At 41.3% G+C, this 19,900-nt stretch overlaps 1 protein-coding gene across 4 annotated transcripts in view; it reads right to left on the bottom strand.

Annotated features, from left to right (window-relative positions):
- The window catches only part of PCSK5 (proprotein convertase subtilisin/kexin type 5), a 374,668-nt gene that overhangs the window by 95,688 nt on the left and 259,080 nt on the right, over positions 1 to 19,900 (bottom strand). For all 4 annotated transcript variants that reach the window (XM_006272449.4, XM_014608722.3, XM_019478075.2 and 1 more), the window contains exons 13-14: positions 19,106 to 19,242; positions 4,556 to 4,699 (exon numbers count right to left, since the gene is read on the bottom strand). In XM_006272449.4, the coding sequence (XP_006272511.1) occupies positions 4,556 to 4,699; positions 19,106 to 19,242 (281 nt within the window). The remainder of the gene's footprint in view (positions 1 to 4,555; positions 4,700 to 19,105; positions 19,243 to 19,900) is intronic.

Genomic DNA, 19,900 nt, shown 5'->3' with positions numbered 1-19,900 from the left:
GATCCTTTAAAAAAGACTAACAATATCATAGGTCATCGTGTACCAAATAAATATGGTTATGAGAACAAATAATCCCTGGCAGCCCATGAAATGTATAATATTTTAATATAAATAAAAGAATTAGGGTCTTGTCATTCACAATATATGAAAACAGATAAATTCAAATAGTTCTAATATTTAAGATTTCCAAAGTAATTCTGACTTCACATCCCTGATTAAGTTTTCTTGTTGGAAAGTATGTGGATGTTAGTTGTGAAAGAACCCCATTCTCGCTGCCTCTTTTTTTGGGTTTTTGTTTTCCTTTTTCCTTTCTCTTTGTCCTTTCACCTGTCTGATACCTAGCTGCCCCACGTTAAGGTGTATGTGACTGACTGCAGGTATGAGGGAGGGAATTTATCTTCCTTTATGGTTTGAGCTCTGAGCTCATGACCTGGGGGCAGGGCCTTGAGTCCCGGTCTAGGTGTGATGCTTTTCAAATTGGTTGGTTGATATAAAACAATACCTGGCCTTGATTGGAGCTAGCAGGTGAGGTCAGAAGGGCTATTTAAGAGGTCCCCTCCAGGAAGAGGAGAGGACATTTTCTAAGACACATGGCGCAGCATATGCCTCTGAAGCCCTCTCTCATACTCAGTATCTGGAAGTGAGTAAATTACCAGAAACTTAACTAGAAATGTAGCTTACAGTAACCTAGCAGTGTCTTAAATGGCTATCAGGATGGTTCTGTTTGCTCTGGGCTATTTTGTTGATACTTCTCTGACTTGTACCTCTCCCCAAGCCTACACTCTCTCTACCCAATAAAGTTATCTGTTAGCAAGCTTTGCGGTACATGCGGGAGAGGGTTTGGGCATGCCCTTTTTGCTCTCTTGGCTCACCTGACTAAAGGAGGCTACTTTTATGCTTCAGGCTAATAGAAGCACTCCAAGATCCCATGGTCTACAGGGCCTGTGTATCCCGGGTGGCACAGGGCCCAGACAGAAACCTGAGTCCAAGTGGTGCCAGTTATACCCCAGGCTTGCAGATGTGTTCCAGGAAGGGGGTCGGCCAGAAGTTGGTGCCCCTGGGGAGGCATCCGAAGCTTGATTGTTGGTGGGGCGCAGTGAGGTCAATGGCTCAGTGTAGGAGTGCCCCCTACTGGCCCGCCACATTAGTGATGTTCGTTGTCTTATGGTACACTCTTTTAGTGACTTTAGGAGAGAATGCAGGGGCATGGCACCTGGGATGGTGCATCTATGTGTTCATTGGTGCACCTACACATTCATTAATGCACTTTTTGTTAATGCACATTAAATTTAGTCACCTAGTGTGAAGTACTAAACAAATGTGGATTAGGCTGCCCTACTGCGCGGTAGGAAAAGTGCATGCTTTTTTAGTGAGACTTAATGTACAGTAGCCTATTTTTACTGTGCATTAGCATATTAGCACAGTTTTTGACATGACACTTTAATGCACAGTAAAATAAGCTCCTGCATGCACATTAAAGCATACATGTAGATGTGCTCACTGAAAACTAGAGGTGATAGCAAGAGATGGGATTTTCTAGTGGTTTTGTAGGCTAGAGGGCAGAAGTCAATTGGGCTGTAAGTTCCACGTGAGAATTATGGACCAGATTTCAGTATGCATTCTCTACATATCAGTAGCTGAAATGGGAAAACATTTCTTGTCATATCTTCAGGCCACACATTATGTTTATCTAAGTGTTTTCTAAATTTGTATGTGCACAATAGGAAACCAGAGTTTGTGGTCCCCATTGGAAAAGTGTATGTGACACAGTGATTTGGTGTTTATAATTACTTTCAGCAGAATTGGTTAGCAGCTGAAATCTTATTATTAAATAAAATGTTCAATACCCATCACCCAAAAATGGTAGCCCTAGGCCATGCTGGAGCTTGAAGGAAAAACAGAACTGTGAAAAAAGTTTCAGTCTTTTCTGATGCCTCCTAGGGCAGTTCAGTCTTTCAAAACAGAGAGAAGTTCAAGAGTGAAGGTTGCAAAAGTTTTCAGTATAAAGTAAGTGTTTTGGGGCGGGCACCCTGCCTTTATTCAGGATGACACTGACAATAGAATTATCCAATCTTTTTTAATGTGTGTTCAGATTAACTGTCTTCAGAATTAATTAATGTTATTTACATGCTGCTCTTCCCAACAAAGGCTTAGGGCAACTGAGAGCAGAACAACTGAAAAGGGCAACTAGGGGCGTTTGTATGTGCAAGATTTTTTGCCCTTTCTTGTACTGCAACAGCATGCCTGTTTTCATGGGCAGGTTTTCTGGACACTTTAAAAGTCTTTGTAGTGCATTAAAGTAAAACTCCTCAGATGTAGTTTAGTTTGGCTTGCCGTGAATTAAAGCATAGCATCCACAGATTTGTTGTGTGCAAACACAAAGGCACTCAAAGATATGTAATAAGCCTCTTTGTCCACCAGATGTTGCTATGACTTTTTTGTAGTTCACCCCCTTGAATTGCTTCTGGTTTTGAGTTACATCAGCTTTTTTGCCAGCCCCCTGCTTCCAAAGCTGTGTGACAGGGCACAGGCATGGGGTGGGGGGCCTTGGGCCAGGGGGGCAGTGCTGGACCGTCCTGGTCTCCTGCAGCACCAGTCGGGGACTGGGCTTAATTTGTTCGAAAACCTAGTGTGTGCAAACATTGATGCGACGCTTCAAAATAAACAAGTTTTAAATTTATAAACCTATTTAATTTAATGAGGATTAAACCCTGTGGTGTGTACAGGCACCCTAGTACACCAAATTGAGAGAGAGAGCCATTAAACAACATCTCAGCTTAAATTTGTTTGCTAAATACTTGCCCAGAAGCTTGCAGTGTTCCTGAAAAATGACCAGGCTCACACCGGCAAGCCTCAAGAAGAAAGGTATTCTAGGTCTCAGAAGCAACTGCTGAGGATAACTTCCTAATATGTTTTCACCAAGTGGACTTGACATAATTATGTTACTTGTAGGAGGTTGCGCTTGGCTAAACTTAGGGAATTTGATGGGGTGAAAAGGAGAAGGTGATCCCTTGGGTATGTAGGGCCCAGGCCATTTATGGCCTGATACGACAAAACCAGCACCTTGAATTGCACCCAGAAAGCTACTGGGAACCAGTGGAGACAACAGAGGATCTAGGCATTGTGGAAATTGGTATTATTATACCCAAACAGGAGAGTTACTCATTTGGTGCCATCTAGCAATGTCTGCATTTGACTGATGCTTAAAAGAATAGTTCTAGTAAGGCTTAATGAAGACAATGGGAAATTTGTCACAGAACTCAAATGAAGGATATTGTTTTAGAGGAGAGTAAGACTCTTCACCATTCTGTACAGCTCCTCACATATACTGCTGCATAATTCTTAAATTTTCTATAAATATATCACAGCAGGATTTTTCATCGTGTATGTTGCTCACCATTAATACAGGGTATATACATGCCACACTTAAAAAAATAACAAAAATTATATGTAAGCAATGAAATAAATGATTAATTTAAAAAAATAAATCACATTACTTGTGTCTTAATGAAACAAATTTATCTCTAAATATTCACAATGTCTATTCTCCCTGGTAAAATGCGATGGGGTGAATTTTGCTAAAATAGATACTATAGCATCACGCTTTGGCCTTCCAGAAAAAAATAATTTGCTTGCATTTTATTATGAAGCTTACACAGTCATTATGAGCAGCCACTACTTCAATTTTAACCTAATAAATAAAAATAACTTATAAATAAAAATAAAAGCTTTCTTTTTACATCGGAGAAAATGTTTGAAAATTGATCGTATTGATGGTGGAAGATGTTCATTTTTATTAAGCCAGTTTAGTTATTGCATTTCTTGCAGTATTCATCAGAAGCTAGGTCTTTACCAAAGCAGAAAGACAGCACAGTCTTTCCTTTCAGGATCCTACAGTGCCTATACACATGACAATTTTCTCATTTTGAAGCCATCTAAAGCTGTCACTTAATACACATGGGCAACTTTAGAATGCTTTTAAAATAGCGGAAGTAGCCTTAATTAAACATCACCGTATGTGTTTTAAATGTAAGTCAAACTGCTATATTGCATCTCAGTCACCTAGTTCATCTTTATCGCATAAGTATTTAACTGGGGCTTTTCAAAATGATAACTACTAATTGTTGCCACCAGGTGTAGCTAGTTCTGTAGCCTCAGACTGCACTGTGTAGCATCCAGCACCGCCTGCAACCTACTTTACAGAACTACAGCAAGATGCAAAATTCATACCAAGAAGTGGAGCGTCTATTAAGGAGCTGTACCTAAAGCACTTTAAGTAAAGTACAGAAATTACAGCACCTTTGTAAATGCCTGCCTTACACATATATAGGCACCCCTACTCTTTAATTAAGACAAACAAATAGAGGCAGAGTGTAGGTAAGTGGGGATTATTAAACAAGTCACATGGTAGCTGGTTGGTGAATGTCCAGGTATTGCTGATACAAAGTTTAATGATTAAAGGGCTTTATACACCCAGAGTCCCAAATCTACTTTCAGTTGTATCATACATGTAGTACAGGAGGTGAATGATTTCTCAGACTGTAGTCTAGCTTACCTGAATAATCATCGGTCCCATAATCTTCTGTAGGGTCTTCAATTGGACTGGAGCGCACCCGTTCTACTTTTGGAAAATCATTTCTTGGAGAATAAGGTTGGATGGATGTCCCATAAAGTACTAAGGACCACTCTTTCAATTTGCCTAAGAAGTCAAACATAGAAAAAAAAGCAGGGCTTCAGAAAGCATTCCTATTTTATTACTCTCAGAATAAATATGGATGATTTTTGTGCAGGACTTGGAGGTTAACATTGTGTTCTCTCCCTAAAAATTAAAATCTGCTCACCTTTCTTCAATCAATTTTTCACATACAGGTTTTATAACATGTCATCCTCTCCCAATTCTAATAAAAGCTTGCTTAATTCCAACATTCCTGCCTGAACAGAAATATCATAATATTATAAATTTTGATAAATGGTGTAATCTTGGTTCTGAGATTTGACTCGCATGAGTTTTTCAGTGCAAAAGGACTTCAGCACAGATTTGTCTTTTCTTCAGAACATTAGTTAATTGGATTTACTATTTTTTATTCTAAAATTGTTAATTAACTTATTGCCCCCTCAATGGAATTCCAGATTGAGTATTGTGGAAAATCAATAATTTAATGGGGACCTATTAAAGTACACTACGGGTGCATCTACACGTTCATTAGTGCACCTTAAATACTGCGCGTTTTGTTTAGTACTTCCTTAATAAAGCACTACCTAAATGCACAGTACCTAAACTTACTGCACAGTAGCACCAGTGCATGGTTATTTAGTGACACGTGCTGCACATTAGCCTAATAACACTGTGCAGTAGTCTATTAGCACGGTTTTTGCCATGACACACTACTGCACAGTGTTATTAGGCCATGTGCAGTAAGCTTTTTGTGCAGATGTACCCTGAGGAAAGAAAAACTTGAACACACCAAATTATCTGCAGCAGAAGTAGTATGTTGTCCTCTAATAACAGTAAGGTCACTTAATGTCTCCACTTATTTAGCAATCATCATTGTATTGTCTCGACACTTCAAATATTTAGCTTCAGAGCACATCTGTGAAAAAGGGAAGCATTATCTGCACTTTGCAGATAGGGAGTTGAGTTGAGTAAATGACTTGCTTCACATTCTGCGTGACCTTTAACAAGTAAATCCAGATGTCTGAAGCCCCAGTCAAGACAGCCACTGTCTTTCCTTCTGTGGTGCACACTTATCTGGTTGACTCCCAAGGCTCTGTGACCCTGCACCCACCTCTACATGGGTTCAGCCAGGACACACGTGGCTGGGCCTGTGGATAGGTCCTCGGGGGCAAGTAGGAGGTCAGCAGGATGGGGCTACAGGTTACCAGAGAATTGAGTTGGGGTCTGGGTCAGAAGAGTGGAGAGCATACAGCAAAGTTCCAGGGCAGCCAAGATTGGAGATCCAAGAGATGTAGTGCAAGACGCAAACTGAGATCAGGAGCCGGAGGTCATAGAACCAGCGCCAAGTTCCAGGGAGAATCGGAGATCAGGTCAAGGAAGGCAGACTGAATCAGGATGCCAGGAAAACCACAGAAGGCAGATCCAACACCGAGTTTCAGGGAAGATCCAAGATTGGGGTTGGAAAAAGCCGAAGTCAGAAGAACCACGAAGAGCTATAAATGTGAGGCTGTGTCAAGATGTGCCTGCAGCCTGAGGCTGCAGGTGTGCTTAAATGGGGTGAGTAGCATTTTCAGAAGCCAATCTGGATGCAGAGAACTGGGTCAGTGATATTAGCCAGGGATCGGGGGCAGGTTTAGTAACTCAGATTCTTGGCCCAGTCAGGCCTGCTTGATCGGAGTTCCTGACAGTACCCCTCCCCCCTCATGGGGCCGTCTTCCAGGCAGCCTGGGATCTGTTTTTTCTGGGTACTTCCAATGGAAATCCTATACTGGTTAGGAGAGAGGGAGGGTGAATGTGGTTGTCTGGTTCCCAAGATCATTCTTCCATACCTCTTCAAGCTGATCAAGTAGTGGAGCTTGCCTTAGACAAATTTGGAGTCTAAAATCTGCTTTACGATATATTCTTCATGATTTTCCACTATTACAGGTTGGAGAGGCAGGTTCAGGCAGTCAGGAAAGGGGTTCTTGATGAAAGGTTTGAAAAGGGATATGTGGAAAATGGGCTGTACTTTCAATATCTCTCATAGCTAGAGTTTGAATGCAACAGGGTTTCTTTGTTCCACCATCTTAAATGGGCCCAGATAGTGGTAATCCTGCTTGGCTGATAGGCTAGGGGTCTTGATATTCTTCAAATATCAGCCTATAAAAACTAGGCTGACCAACACCCCACCCCACTATTTTAGTTAGTAATAAGATCTTGATAGTTTTCAAATATCAGGACCTTGTTTCCAACTAAAATAATGGGGTGGGCAGTTGGTGTTGGTCAGTCTAGTTTTTATACGCAGTCCTGGCTGCATCAAGACAAGCCTTTAATTCTTACTGAACCTGTTGGAGAAGCAATACAAGATCATCTACTGTAAGGAACCATGGGAAGGTAGGCAGTGCTGGGTGGAACTGAATTTGGAAACCATAGTTGGAGAAAAAGGGAGTCTGGCCTGTGGAAGTATGGACAGTGCTGTTCCACTAAAGGGAGCAAGGACACCCTATTATCCTCGTGAAAATTTAAATAACAGCTGGCCTGATCTGTGTGTTCTGTTCGAGCATTAGTCTGAGAGTGATATGCAGATGAGTGATGAGATTCCATGCCCAGGGCCTTACAGAACTCATGCCAGAAGTGTGAAATCAACGGGAGAGCCATGATTGGACAACACCTGAGACGGGCAGCTGTGCAGGTGAAATATATAGCTCAGAAATAGGTTGCCTGTTTTGCTGGCAGTGGGGACAGCCTGGGCAGCGATAAAATGAGCTATCTTAGTTGATGTGTTTACTAAGAGAATGATTGTAGAACAGTTCTCAAAATGTGGGAAGTCCATAATGAAATCCACTGAAAGTATGACCATGGTAGTGTGGGAGTGCATAATGGCTGGAGGAGACTACCTAGCCTGGTTTGAGGTTTCTTAGTTCAGGCACATGTAGTGAATGAGTAGATACACTGTTTAATGTCATGGCCCACTCAGGGCCACCAGAACTGCCGAGGGACTAAGAACTGGGTCTTGTTATGTCCACTGTCCTGCAGGAAGTGTCATGACAGAGCCATAATATTCTTGATCTTATGGAACCATCTGGGATGTACAGATGCTGTTAAAAAAAAATAACTCCCCTGAGCCACTGAAACTTGGGTTGGGAAGGCCCCACTGGCTGGCACAACTCTTTAGCTAGGGGGTCACTTGTGAGGCCTGTTTGGATGGCTGAGAGAAGGCTTTGCAGAGTACTTCCCTAAGTGTAGTTCTTAGGCTAGAGAATGGTGGAAGGTGGCAATGGGTCTAGTGCACAGGGTTCATCCTTACAGGATAGGCCATCTGCCTTCTTGTTCTTGGCTTCTGGGTGATACATGATTATGAAATTAAAACAGGAAAAGAAGAGGACCAGTGGACCTGTTGCAAATTCAGTTTCCAGCTTGCCTGGAGATATTCCAAATTCTTAAGGTCTGTTACTACCTGGCTGGGGTGGTGAGCCCTCTTCAGAAGATGCCACCATTCCTAGAAGGCTACCTTGATTGTGAGGAGTTCTCAGTCCCAAATGTCATAACTCCTTGTGGAGAGAGTCTGGGCCCAGGCATAAAAAGCTCCAGGGTGCAACTTGTTTGGGATATCTGAAGCCCAAGGCAGAGCAGCCCCTATGGCATAGTTTGACGAGTTGGCTTCTACTATAGATGGTTTCATGGGGTCCTGGTGCACCAGAAAGCGCAGAGAGGTGAAATCCCTTTTCAGTGTCTCAGAGGTCATTTGGCCTTCTGAAGACCATTTAAACAGTACCCCTTTCTTAAGAAGGGTATTCAGTGGGGCTACTAGGTATGAAAACCCTCTGATAAAACATCTGTAAAAGCAAAGCCCATGAACCGTTGGATTCCTTTGTACTCATGTGGTGTGGCTCATTTAGTGATGATATTACTTTATGGGGGTCCATTGTTAGGCCCCTGGTGGAAATTATATAACTCAAGAATTCAACTGAGGTGCAATCAAACTCATATTTCTTTAGCTTAACATATAGTGGACCTGGAGCAGGTTGGTGCAAGCAACCTGATATCTTTGGCCCTGCTTCCAGCTTGGATACTGATCAGAGAAAGCCATCCCCTCTAAACAAGAGTACAAGTAGTAAGGTGAGGTGAAATGAGTTCCCTTAACCCCCACATGATGTCTAGGTTATGGAGTGATAACCAAGGATTTCCCTATATAACTGAAAAGTGAGGGAAATGGATAGGATCAAAACAAAGAGACTCTTGTTGATCACTGATTGAGACCCCCTAGTGAGACTGTCTCACTGGTGATGGGGCCTGAGGAAAGAGGGGATCCATCCACTTTTCTACTACTTCTGTTTTGGCCAGACCAGTATCTGACATTGTTCTGTGAGGGTTGAGTCCATGAAATTACTGGAGGCTCTTGTGTCCAAGAGGGCTGGAACAGATCATCTTCTCTTGTATACTTAATTTCTCCCTCTACACATCATCCATCTGGCAGAGCCACACAACACAACTGCTTTATCATTGGTGCTTGCCAGGTCCCCATTGGCCATATAATTGGTGCTTGCCAGGTGCTGTGTAAATAAGAAGGTGGCCAGCACTCCGTGGTGCATCACCACACTTACATATTAGATTGTTCTTTAAGACAATCTTATAGAGTGTGACATTAAAGCATCCAGCTCCAGAGCAAATCCTGTTTAATTTAATCCAAGGGGAGCTCATACCCAGGTATATAGGATGTCAGGTTGCTTTTGAAGCACTTGAGAAAAGAATCAGTCTCATCCCACTTTTTGTGGTGGTGTTCAAGCGCCCAGAGGGCACTTCTGCCACCTCCACACTGTTGCAACAGTACCTGTGCCTCCCCTCTAAATCAATTTCTTGACTTCAGTTGCTTATCTATTGGTTGCTGCAAGACTATGTGAAGCAAGTGCTCCTGGTTTTGTTGGGTGTGCTAAGCAAGGCCAAGAGTTGCCTCTTATCTTCAAAGGGAACAGAGATGTCCACCCAGATGGGTGCTATAGTTTATTGCTACAGACTAGCAAAGGTGAGTCTTGGGGCTTGGTGGCACTTGAGACTTTACTGTGAATCAGAGGGGCTGGTTGAGTGGTCACTGGTAGGCCTGAGCAATGTCTCTCTACTGAGGCCAGGCCAGGGAGTTTCCCAAAGAGAAGATGGGCATTCCTTTCCTCAGGCAGATGGGGCAAAATGCCCAGACTCCCCACAATACAGGCAAAAGACCCTGGCAGGATGACAAGCCTTCTATTCTGTGGAGGGGAGGGCTGGGGAGTGGGGGGAGGGAGGCGGGGAGGAGAGCCTTTTCCTACCTGCATCTATCTTTTCGTCTCTATCAAGGGAAGTGTTAGCTTTTCTGGTGGCCTAGGCAGACCTGAGGGCTGAGATTCAGCTCAACCCTCCTGTTTTCATTTGGACAGATTGGCATCAACATGGATACTAAGATCAATGAGTCTGTCTGAAGTAGCTGGAAGTTCCACCCAGGCCAACTTATCTTTAATGTGGTCCTGAAGACCCTGGCAGAAGTGGAAACGTTGAACCACTTGGTTCCACTCTATGCTAGCTACCATCTAAATTCGGTGGCATAACTTGACACCAGGTGGCAGCCTTGTCTAAGGGTCTGGAGAGCTCACTCCACAGTATGAACCTGATGCAGGTCACCAAAAATTTTAGCCACGGCCCAGATAAAACTTTCAGAGTTGTCTGGGTGGGGTTTTGTGATTCCAAAACTGGCGAAGCCTAGATCAGGGCATTGCCACTCAACAGAATGATGGCCATATCTGAAGGGCAGGTTCCAGGGCAGAGGCTAAAAGCGAGGTGGCACTGATTTATGAACCCCTGAAAGCAGCAAGGGACTCCACTGAATTTGTCAGGCAGTGGAACCTAGGGTTTGGGGTAAGCCAAGTGGATTGGCTCCCCCCCAGCGGGCATAGAAGTGGGGTACATTAAACTTTCAGGGCTGTAATCTGGGTTTGTAGCCCAGCACCGAGTTTCAGGGGAGATTCACAATCAGGGTCAGGAAAAGCCAAAGCAGGGTCAGAAGTCAGGAGAACCAGACAGAGCTGTGAATGTGAGGCTTGCCAGGACAATCTGAGGCTGTGCCAAGGTGTACCTCAAGCCTGAAACCACATGTGTTCAAAAGGGGTGAGTTGTACTTTCAGCAGTCAGTCTGGTTGTAGAGAACTGTGTCAGTCACAGTTGCTAGGATTGGGGGCAGACGGTCCCTGGTCTGTACCTGAGGGGGAAAGTGCTGCTCCTCCAGGGACTCACATGTTTGGCCCAGCCAGGCCTGCTTGATCAGAGTCCCCGACACTACAGGTTGCACTGTGTAAAGCACAGAATCTAGCTCTGAGTCCATTTCATCTAACTTTTCTTCTGCAGCTCTAGGGTTTTTTAAAGGTAATACGCATTCTAACCAGTGGTTATATTTTCCAAAAAAATCAGTGGAAAGGACTATATTTTTTCAGACTTCAATGATACATTAAAGTTATTTTTCATTTAAAACCCGTTCTACAAAACATGGAAAATATGTTTAGTCTTAATCTCTTTACATTTACCTACATTCAAAAATCTTCTCACACTTCTGTCAGTGTTCAACATAATTGTCAGTCTTTCATTAGAAGAGGTTTAGCCAAGATAGGGCAGAAGTAAATGAGAGAGATTATTGTATGTTATGCAGCTATTTTTCTTGTTCCATTGTCATAACTGCTTTTGTCATTGGCCAATGTGCCTGCTCCTGACCAAAAATTATTCCAAATGAGCCCTTCCCCAAGATCACTCTAGTCTTCCTTCTCTTGTGTATCAATTCATCTCAACGTCTTGGTTTGAGCTTAGTATTTCTTCTCTACCTGTGCTGCTTAAACCTATATAAGCCAAGTTACATTGATCTTTATTAGAGTCTACTTATCCTTTTGTATTCTCCCAATGTTGTTGTTGTCCTCTAGTGAGGTGCCCAAAACTGTTTGCAGCATTATCTTTCAGGTTCTATATTCAGCACCTAAACTTTATGTAATAACAAAGTCAAGGATTTCCTGAAAGACTAATGACTTGACAAGGAATGATCTCCCTTTTTTTTTTTCCATCTCAGTTTTATATTCAGGCTAAAAGTTGATAAAAATAGCTATTACCTGTCTCAATAAATCTAGCTTCATTTGTTGTTTGATGAAATCTTGAATTAATAGAAATTCTATACTGTTTCTGACATTCCTTTTGTCATATGCTCATACCCAGATGCCTGTCTGTTTTTGCACGCAGCAGAGTATGCTCCAGGGAATGCAGGGGCTGACACAGGAGCTGCTTGGGGTATCCAACACTGGGCAGAAGGAAGAGCAATTACTTACCTTATGGCAAAGGGGTTGGGCAACTCGACACACTTGGAATGATCTTGCAGCACCCAAACGTGCTGTGACTTCCTGGTAAAGTTATCACTGTTCTAACTGCTACTTTCAGCTATTCAATACTTTTGATCAATTAAAACTCCCTCGCATACCATAATCAGGTTGCTTCTTTACATGGTGAACCTTTAATCTTTAAATATTCTCCTGTTCAAACATCTCAAGAACATTCATTCTCTGTTAGTAATAGCTTTGCACTGGGGGGCTCACATTTAATTGGCTGTCTACAGTTATTCCCAAATAGTTCTCAATCATTGCTTTCTAGGATACAGTTCCCCCTATTCTTTAAATGTGGCCTACGTTCATCTACATGACTTCGCATTTTGGCTATAGTAAATTGGATGCAATGGAGCAATATGTGCTTTGCAAAGTGATCCAGATCTCTCTGTCCTCGTCATCACTCTTGAGCTTTCCACCAGTCTTTGCATCATCTGCAAAATGTCTCGGCAGTTATTTTTAATTTCTTCCAGGACATTACTAAGAACACTGAATATCACTGATCTGCACACCAGTTTACATGGAAGCCATCGGAAAACCTCCTCATCAATGATGCTACCCCTGCCTGGTATCTGGCTCAAGCTACCGTAGTTAGATTGTGAGTGTACATAGAAGTCTGTACTAACTCACCTGTATGTATGATGAGGGCCTTGAATATGTACCTTTATGTGAATAAGAGTAGAGGAAAATAATTCAGGGCCTGCCACGGGCTTTGTTTCCGTTTAAAGAATAGTTCAGTAGATAAAGGGTGAGAAAATTCATGGAACTTGCCAGCACGTAAATGAAGCCTGCCTCAAGGCAGGTTTAATTTGCACAATGAAAATATTTCAATAAATAAGTGTACATAGATACACACTCTTTTATAGTGTATAAACAAAATGTACACAGCTTAGCCAATTTTTTTTGGCTGATTCCATCATTTAGTTTGGCCAGCATAATCCCCTTCCCTCCCTGTATTTAGTACAAAACAGAGGGCCCCAGTTGCATGTGTGGGAGAAAGGGTATATCACAGTATTTCCCAGAAAACATATATCTGCTCCCATGAACTCTGCAGAATGAAATGCAAAAATAGCATGCATAGGTTTTTATGAACTGGAACCTGTATTTCTTTACGGGGAACAGATGTGGCAATACCTTGTCCAACACTGGGGTATGATAACATCAAAAACATTACTTGGGTAGGCTCTTTGTTCTCATTTTGATTATAGGGAAATCTTCAGTTCTTAATTATAAAACCTTTCCATAAAAAGTACATACAGGCTTGCAGGAACAAAAAGCAGACATGGCTGTGATATCAGTGTGATAAACACCAGGCCATGGTGATGAACTGAATAATCACCATAAACTGTACTCCTGTACCTTTTGCTTACCTCATATTCTGCCCACTGATCTACCACTGCCAAGACTAATTTTCATATTCCAAACATCTGAGTTTTTCCACGGATAATGTATGACAGGCACTAGCAATTGACCAGGAATATTACTGGACTATTTCCATTATGAGACAAGTACTACTCCAGAGGATAGAAGTAAATGAGGCCAAAGGAGACAAAAAAGAATAAGGGCTCAAACTCTCCAGTTAGCTGCATCTTGCAGTGTTATTTACACCTGTGCAATGTGAGTGCAAAATGGATGTAAAACACTGACCATCTGACCTGGTGGTGGTTTATGCCCATTTTGCAGAGGTAGGCAGCAAAGAATCAGTTCTTCATGCCCAGATTCTTGGCTGTGCCCATTATCCACTGAACACAGATGATGATGTGGAAGATGCAGTTTAAAGCAGCCTCAGGATTGTTTGAAGCTGGCTATTGCCCCATCAAATGATATGCCAGCTGGGGACTGCTGGAGCTGAGATCTGCACGAGGTGATAGAGCAATATATCATATATCAGCTGAGACTTTCTCTCTATGTGATTAACCCCTGCTGCACTCTGTTCAGTATAAACAAATCTTGAAGTAAAGAAGGCAGCTCATACAAGTCAGGGTTTGCAGGAATAGGCCCTTAAAGAATAAAATTGGAAGTTTAGCTTGAGCCTTTCACGCTGCCCTGGTGACATAAAAGGGCTGTAAAATTATGTTTGGAGAATAGCCCTTGTGTAAGGAGGTTCTCCAGCTGGTGGACATCTGCCAAAATGGCTCTAGGCCAGCTCTCTTCCAGGATTCAGCACAGAGAGCATGCCAGGGCAGAGAAGGAGGGAGATAGCTAATGTACTGGCTGTACTTGGCTGCTGGATGAACCATAGGGGGCTGTTATAAATAAAATGTAAGGTTTGCTCCAACTGACATCCAAAGATAGGAAGGCCTCTAGCTGCCCCAAGAATAAAAGGGGTAAGATGAAAATATTGATAAAGTCCTTAATAATGGAGTTTATATGTTTCCATTTTAATAACCAGAAAAAATAATATTGCTGACACACCATATCCCTTGTCTGCTTATCCAGTAGGTAGACCCTGACTTATCTGTACTCTGAGGGACTAGTCTCAGTTCACAAATGGGAAATGTTTACATATACAACTATAACATCAAATAGCAACAAAAAGATATAGGATTGTAAAAATGAAAAATGTATATACAACAGTCCAGAAATATTATGATATTATTGCAAAACCTATTACTAAAACCCTGTACACATATATTTTTAGCATTTTTAGTGACTAGAAATGGGGGTTCATATAATTAAAATGTCCATATAAACTGGGTTCAGAGGATATACTGTATTAAAGCAGAGAACAGAAATTCGCAGTATACATGACGGAAGTAGGGTAGGAAGCCTGTTCAGAATTTTAGATAATAAGACACTTAAATGAGTGATAGGTATATCGTGTACTTGCTTTAAAGGAAACTCAAAAAAAACCTGCATGCAAAAAAAGTGGGGTAGCACACACAGGAACAGTGCATGCCACCCAAAACCAGAGCCTGGCCGGCCGGAGCCACACTCCAGCTGCCAGCCAGGCTCCAAGTGGCAAGGATCACCACTGCAGCAGCCCCAGGAGGCCCCCAGAGTCCCAGGTAAGGCTGCTGGGGTGAGCCCAGTGCTGACCTCAGCCTCCCCTACTCCACCTGGGGTAACCTACTGCATGCCAGAGGGCACATAGCACGGGCATTCCCCAGGTAAAAGTAGCAGCGGCATAAGTTGTGCTGCTGCTAGTTATCCCCAGGGAACCAAATATTCACACTCTTGTGGACATGCCTAGAGGGGTAAGACAAGAACCAGGTCTAATATAGCTGAGTAAAGGATGAAAACCTGGAAAATCATAGAAAAATAGAGAGGACATCTGGAGGTCATCTAGTCCCGCACCGTAGTCAGCCTACGAATGATGGAGATTCCAGAAGCTCTCTAGGGAATTTGTTCTGGGCCTGATAGTTGGAAACCACCCCCTTCAAGAAGAGTGATTCATGCTCATGTTCCAGAATACAGTGACCCAGACTTTCAAAATTTGATATCTAAATTGAATCTAAGTCTATATTTAGCACCTATAAATGACCTTCCATCTAGGAGCTTCCACTGATTTATAATATGGAGTTTCCTTTTGCTCAGCAGTTTTAAAAATCCAGACTCCCTTCTTCAGGTATCTTCTATGGATTTGGGAACCTCAATTCAAGACTCACTTTTGAAAATCTTGGCTTATAAATGTAGTTTTATTATCTTTAAAACCAAGATTGGGGTAATGTAGATATGTTAATACTGGAATAATATAACAGAATTTGGTTTAATTTTATGCATTGATTTTTAGGATACTTCTGGGAAATTCAAGAAATCAACACTAAGTACAGATAGTCAAAAAGTCCAAGGCTGAATCTATTCAATCTTTGCAGGTTAATCTAAGATGTGTAGATTGAACCAATAAGGAAGTGAACAAACATTCACTTTTGATTCTGGAAATGCAGCCACGTGCCTGCAGTGGCCCAGGTGAGAAGCAGGCAGGGGGGAGCACTAGAAGGCATCTCGCTGCTCAGCTGGGGCAGACAGCTCGGGCCAAGGTTAACCCATCCACCCTGCGAGAAGGGGTTTGCTGGGCAGGTCCAAGCATCCTGTGAGTTAACATGAATCTGGAGGGGATCTGGGACAAAAGTTCAATGAACTAAATCAGTTAAGTCTGATACTGCCTCCATCCAGGTTCATCATAAACTGATTTTAGCCATTTTGAAAGCAGTTTATGTGCACTAAATTTCTGTTGTGTTACAGCTTCGAACCATTTTCTGATTGCTTATACTGGTTTATGTGTAATTTCTGTCCCTAGGCCTCCAGAGATTTCAAACTGATTTATCCTCTATTAATTGGGCCATAATTAACCCAGTAAGGGTGGAATTAAGCAGCTTGGTTCAGCTTCCATTTAAATTAATGGGAGGTATTAAGTTGACTTCAATGGCAGTTGTGTCATGCTGATCTGAGACACGAATGCTCATATCCTTTTAAGACGACATGGTCCACTAGCATGGAAAGTTATCTACCTATATATACTAACAGAGTCCTGAAACCAAAAGTCAGCACTTCTGTTTTGTCTTAATTTTGAAATTAAAGTTTTGTACAACATTATTACATAAACTAATTAAATTTGGCCTAGATACTGCTGGAGTGGTTAAGCTAATATTATCCTCAGTGCTTTGAGCTATTTTGTGTCCTTTATAAGTATTTCTATTAGATCTCTGCAAATGATTCCATTCAATCTGTAAACAATAGGGGTGAAACGGGCAACTGCCTAGTTTTGCAGTCTAGAATAAATTCCTCTCAGTGAAGCACATTCAGTATTACCTTGGATATACTGAATTATATAGTCTTCATTCCAGTTTAAGCAATTTAGACCAAAATCAATTTCAACTGAGTGAGAAAATAAATTGTTCCATTCCCCCAACAAAGGACCATCCCTACATCCGATGACAAAGCTATTAGTGGGACTTTCTCTGATGAGATGGAATTGGAAATACTTAACATGTCTTACACTGTCAGTCATATACCTTCATTTTATCAAACCAGTTTGGTGTTTGTTACTTTAACCATAAATTGTTGAGCTAAGTTGGCAATATTTTAGCCAAAAGTTCTTTCTCTATTCATTTTTTGTGTAAAGCTGTTATGAAAGTTGGCATTATCTGGAGTCAGTAGTTCAAATACTTGACTGTCACTTAAAACTATTTTTTCAGGAATAACTACGTTTGAATTTTCAAAATTAAAAGTCACAGTGTTAAACTCTGAAGAACATATTTGTATGGCTTCAAATATTTTATTTTGAGTAATAAGCATATCTTATTATTCCTGCAGTCCAGAATTAATTTCAGGTAAGATCTTGACTGGTTTATGAGTTTACATAATTTTCTGAAGGATAATGTATTTTGTAATATTTATTGAATTAGGAATCAATATTCCTACTGGTAATTTTATGGTAGTCCTAATCAGAATTTATAGCATTAATTCTAAATCTCTGTACATATTTTTTAAAGTCATAGGCTGTGTGTAGATAGGCTAGTAATCCATCAACTTTTTCACCTTAATTGTAATATTGTTGTCTAGTAGTTTCTTGTCCATATTTTCAATCACTCTGTAAGTGTAAATGTTAATTTAGTTCTACCACTAAATAATTGTCAATAAATAGCACTCCAGCTCTATAATGAATATTTTTCACTCTAGATTTCTTGTCAATGTAATTTTTACTGGAGTTTTTTTTTCCATTAAAATAAATCTTTATGGAAACCAAATGTAAGTGGGATTTTACAGCATCCCACCAATTCCAAAACTCCAAATGTGAAATTCCAAATGAAACATTATGCTCAATGTTCATTATTAATAATGGTATTTTTGTTTCTAGTGCATCTATTTAAAAATGAGTCTCAGGGCTGAGACTTTTAGGTACCTGAAGTGACCTGGATATTCATTTTGTAATACAAACAAGTGGATTGACATCTAACTCCACTGGGTCTCTGAAAATCCTATCCTCCATTTTCTTTTTATTTTCAAGTATCAACATTTCAGATACGTGCATGCATAAAATGGGTCATATGCATAGCTGGAAATAAAAGCAGAAAATTTGCTGAGGATCAGAAACATTTCTTATTGTTAGTGTGAGAGTAAAAGGTCTGAGATACTTTGCAGTGTGCCCAACAGCAGAACCTCAAGGCAATTGCAGTTGGTTATAGGCTTACCCCCAGAGTAAAGGGATTTTCCACTGGGTTAGAGTGAAAGGTGGCCCTGCAGGTGTCACAGCAAATGTGGATAGTGATTTCCAGCTGCTTTAGCAGGCATAAGGGGTCTCTGGCATTATGCATAATATACAGTGATCCTTAGATTCTCTGTCTTTCATTGGAGACCCAACTGATGCAAAAGTAGCCCAGGATCTGAGGAGTGGACAGGCTTTAGCAGCTTGCAAATGTTTTATTAACTACCCCCAAAAATGGTAGCCTGTGCCAATCTCAGGCTTCTTTTTTTCTGAAAACTTGTTTCTAAATGCATTAGTATTTTTGGTTTTAGGCACCAGCGCTAGGTAGCTTATCTGAGACAGTACATTGGTCTGTTTCTGCTCCTCAAAAGCCAGGTATTTTCTAGCCAATTCCTGTGTATACCTTTAGGCAGAGACTTAGAAAGGTCAATGCACTGTATTGTTACCATCCTGCTCCATATGAACCAGAAATAGGTTCAGAGTAAGAAGGCTCTCCACATCTCAGAGCATAAAAAAAAGTTTAACAAATAGATGGAGTTAAATGTTGGACTCACATTTCTGTAATCCCACTAAAATCAGTGTGACTGCACAAGCATAAATAAGAGAGGGACTCAGACTAAAAACAGACATTGGAGTTCTCCTGGAACAAAATCTTTTATTCTGGGATCCTGAAGATGTATAAGCTCACTGTGGTATTGAGATAACATTTCTTTTTCTGGGATAATTGGGAATAATTTGAGTTACTTAGCATTCAAGCAGCCTGTGTAATAGGACTGTCCTACACATGCTTTGATGGGAGTCAAAGCCCAGGACAATCGGATCTTGGATAAACCTGATGTCTGTTTTTAGCCTTAGCTTAAGTGCTCTATGGGACTGAAAGTCTTCTGACTCACTGAGCCTAGCTAATGGAAAGATTCATACCTGGAGTCTTGAAATTTCTCAGCTGAGATGGTGTATCGAAAATCTCCAAAATCCAGTCACCTGCTGCTTTCTCGCTCCAGCAGTGAGTAGTCATAAACTCCCAGTTTTTAAACCCTTCCATGGAATGATCAAATAACCTAGAATAAATTGGTAACATATTACCATCTAGAGTGAGAAACAAGAATGGAAACCCCACCCTTCACAAGTGATCTTCAACCCCTGCATATATACTAACAGAAAGTATATTAATGCTAATTTGTATATTTATGCTATTCCATCCACATCAGCACTTCTATTGTACTGATAACCCTGGTTTTTCACGATTTCTTTGAAACACAACCAATGGGACCATTTTTTGTGTGGCAAGTTGAGAGAGGAAGATTCTTCTGTGGGCCATGCCTTCACATAATGCAAGCTTACTCCTTGTGCATAAAAATTGTTAATGCAGAGTAATAAAATTAATGTATCTAGAAAAAAGTGCATCAAGCACATCATAAAGGTTTAAGTTATTTAGTTATTTACTAGTGCTGGGCTAAAATTGCTGAAGGTGGGCTTTAAGACAATAAATAATGATTGAAACTAAGAGCATATAAGCATTCATTCCATTTCTCACAGGACAAACAAGTACCGGCCAGGAAAGATTTTCCAGGTTGACACTTGGAAGATTTCCCCTGTCAGAGAGTTTCTCTTGCAAAAATTAATGCCTGCGTGCTACTCCCAAACGGAACTGGGAAGGGAGTAGAGCAGTAGGGTCAAAGTTCCCTGTATTTCTACAGACTGGGGATTGCCTGTTTT

This window comes from Alligator mississippiensis, chromosome 3, assembly GCF_030867095.1.
Source record: "Alligator mississippiensis isolate rAllMis1 chromosome 3, rAllMis1, whole genome shotgun sequence".
NCBI classification, from domain to species: domain Eukaryota; kingdom Metazoa; phylum Chordata; order Crocodylia; family Alligatoridae; genus Alligator; species Alligator mississippiensis.
The sequence above is the reverse complement of the archived record's forward strand: the minus strand, read 5'-3'. Positions and strand labels throughout refer to the sequence as shown.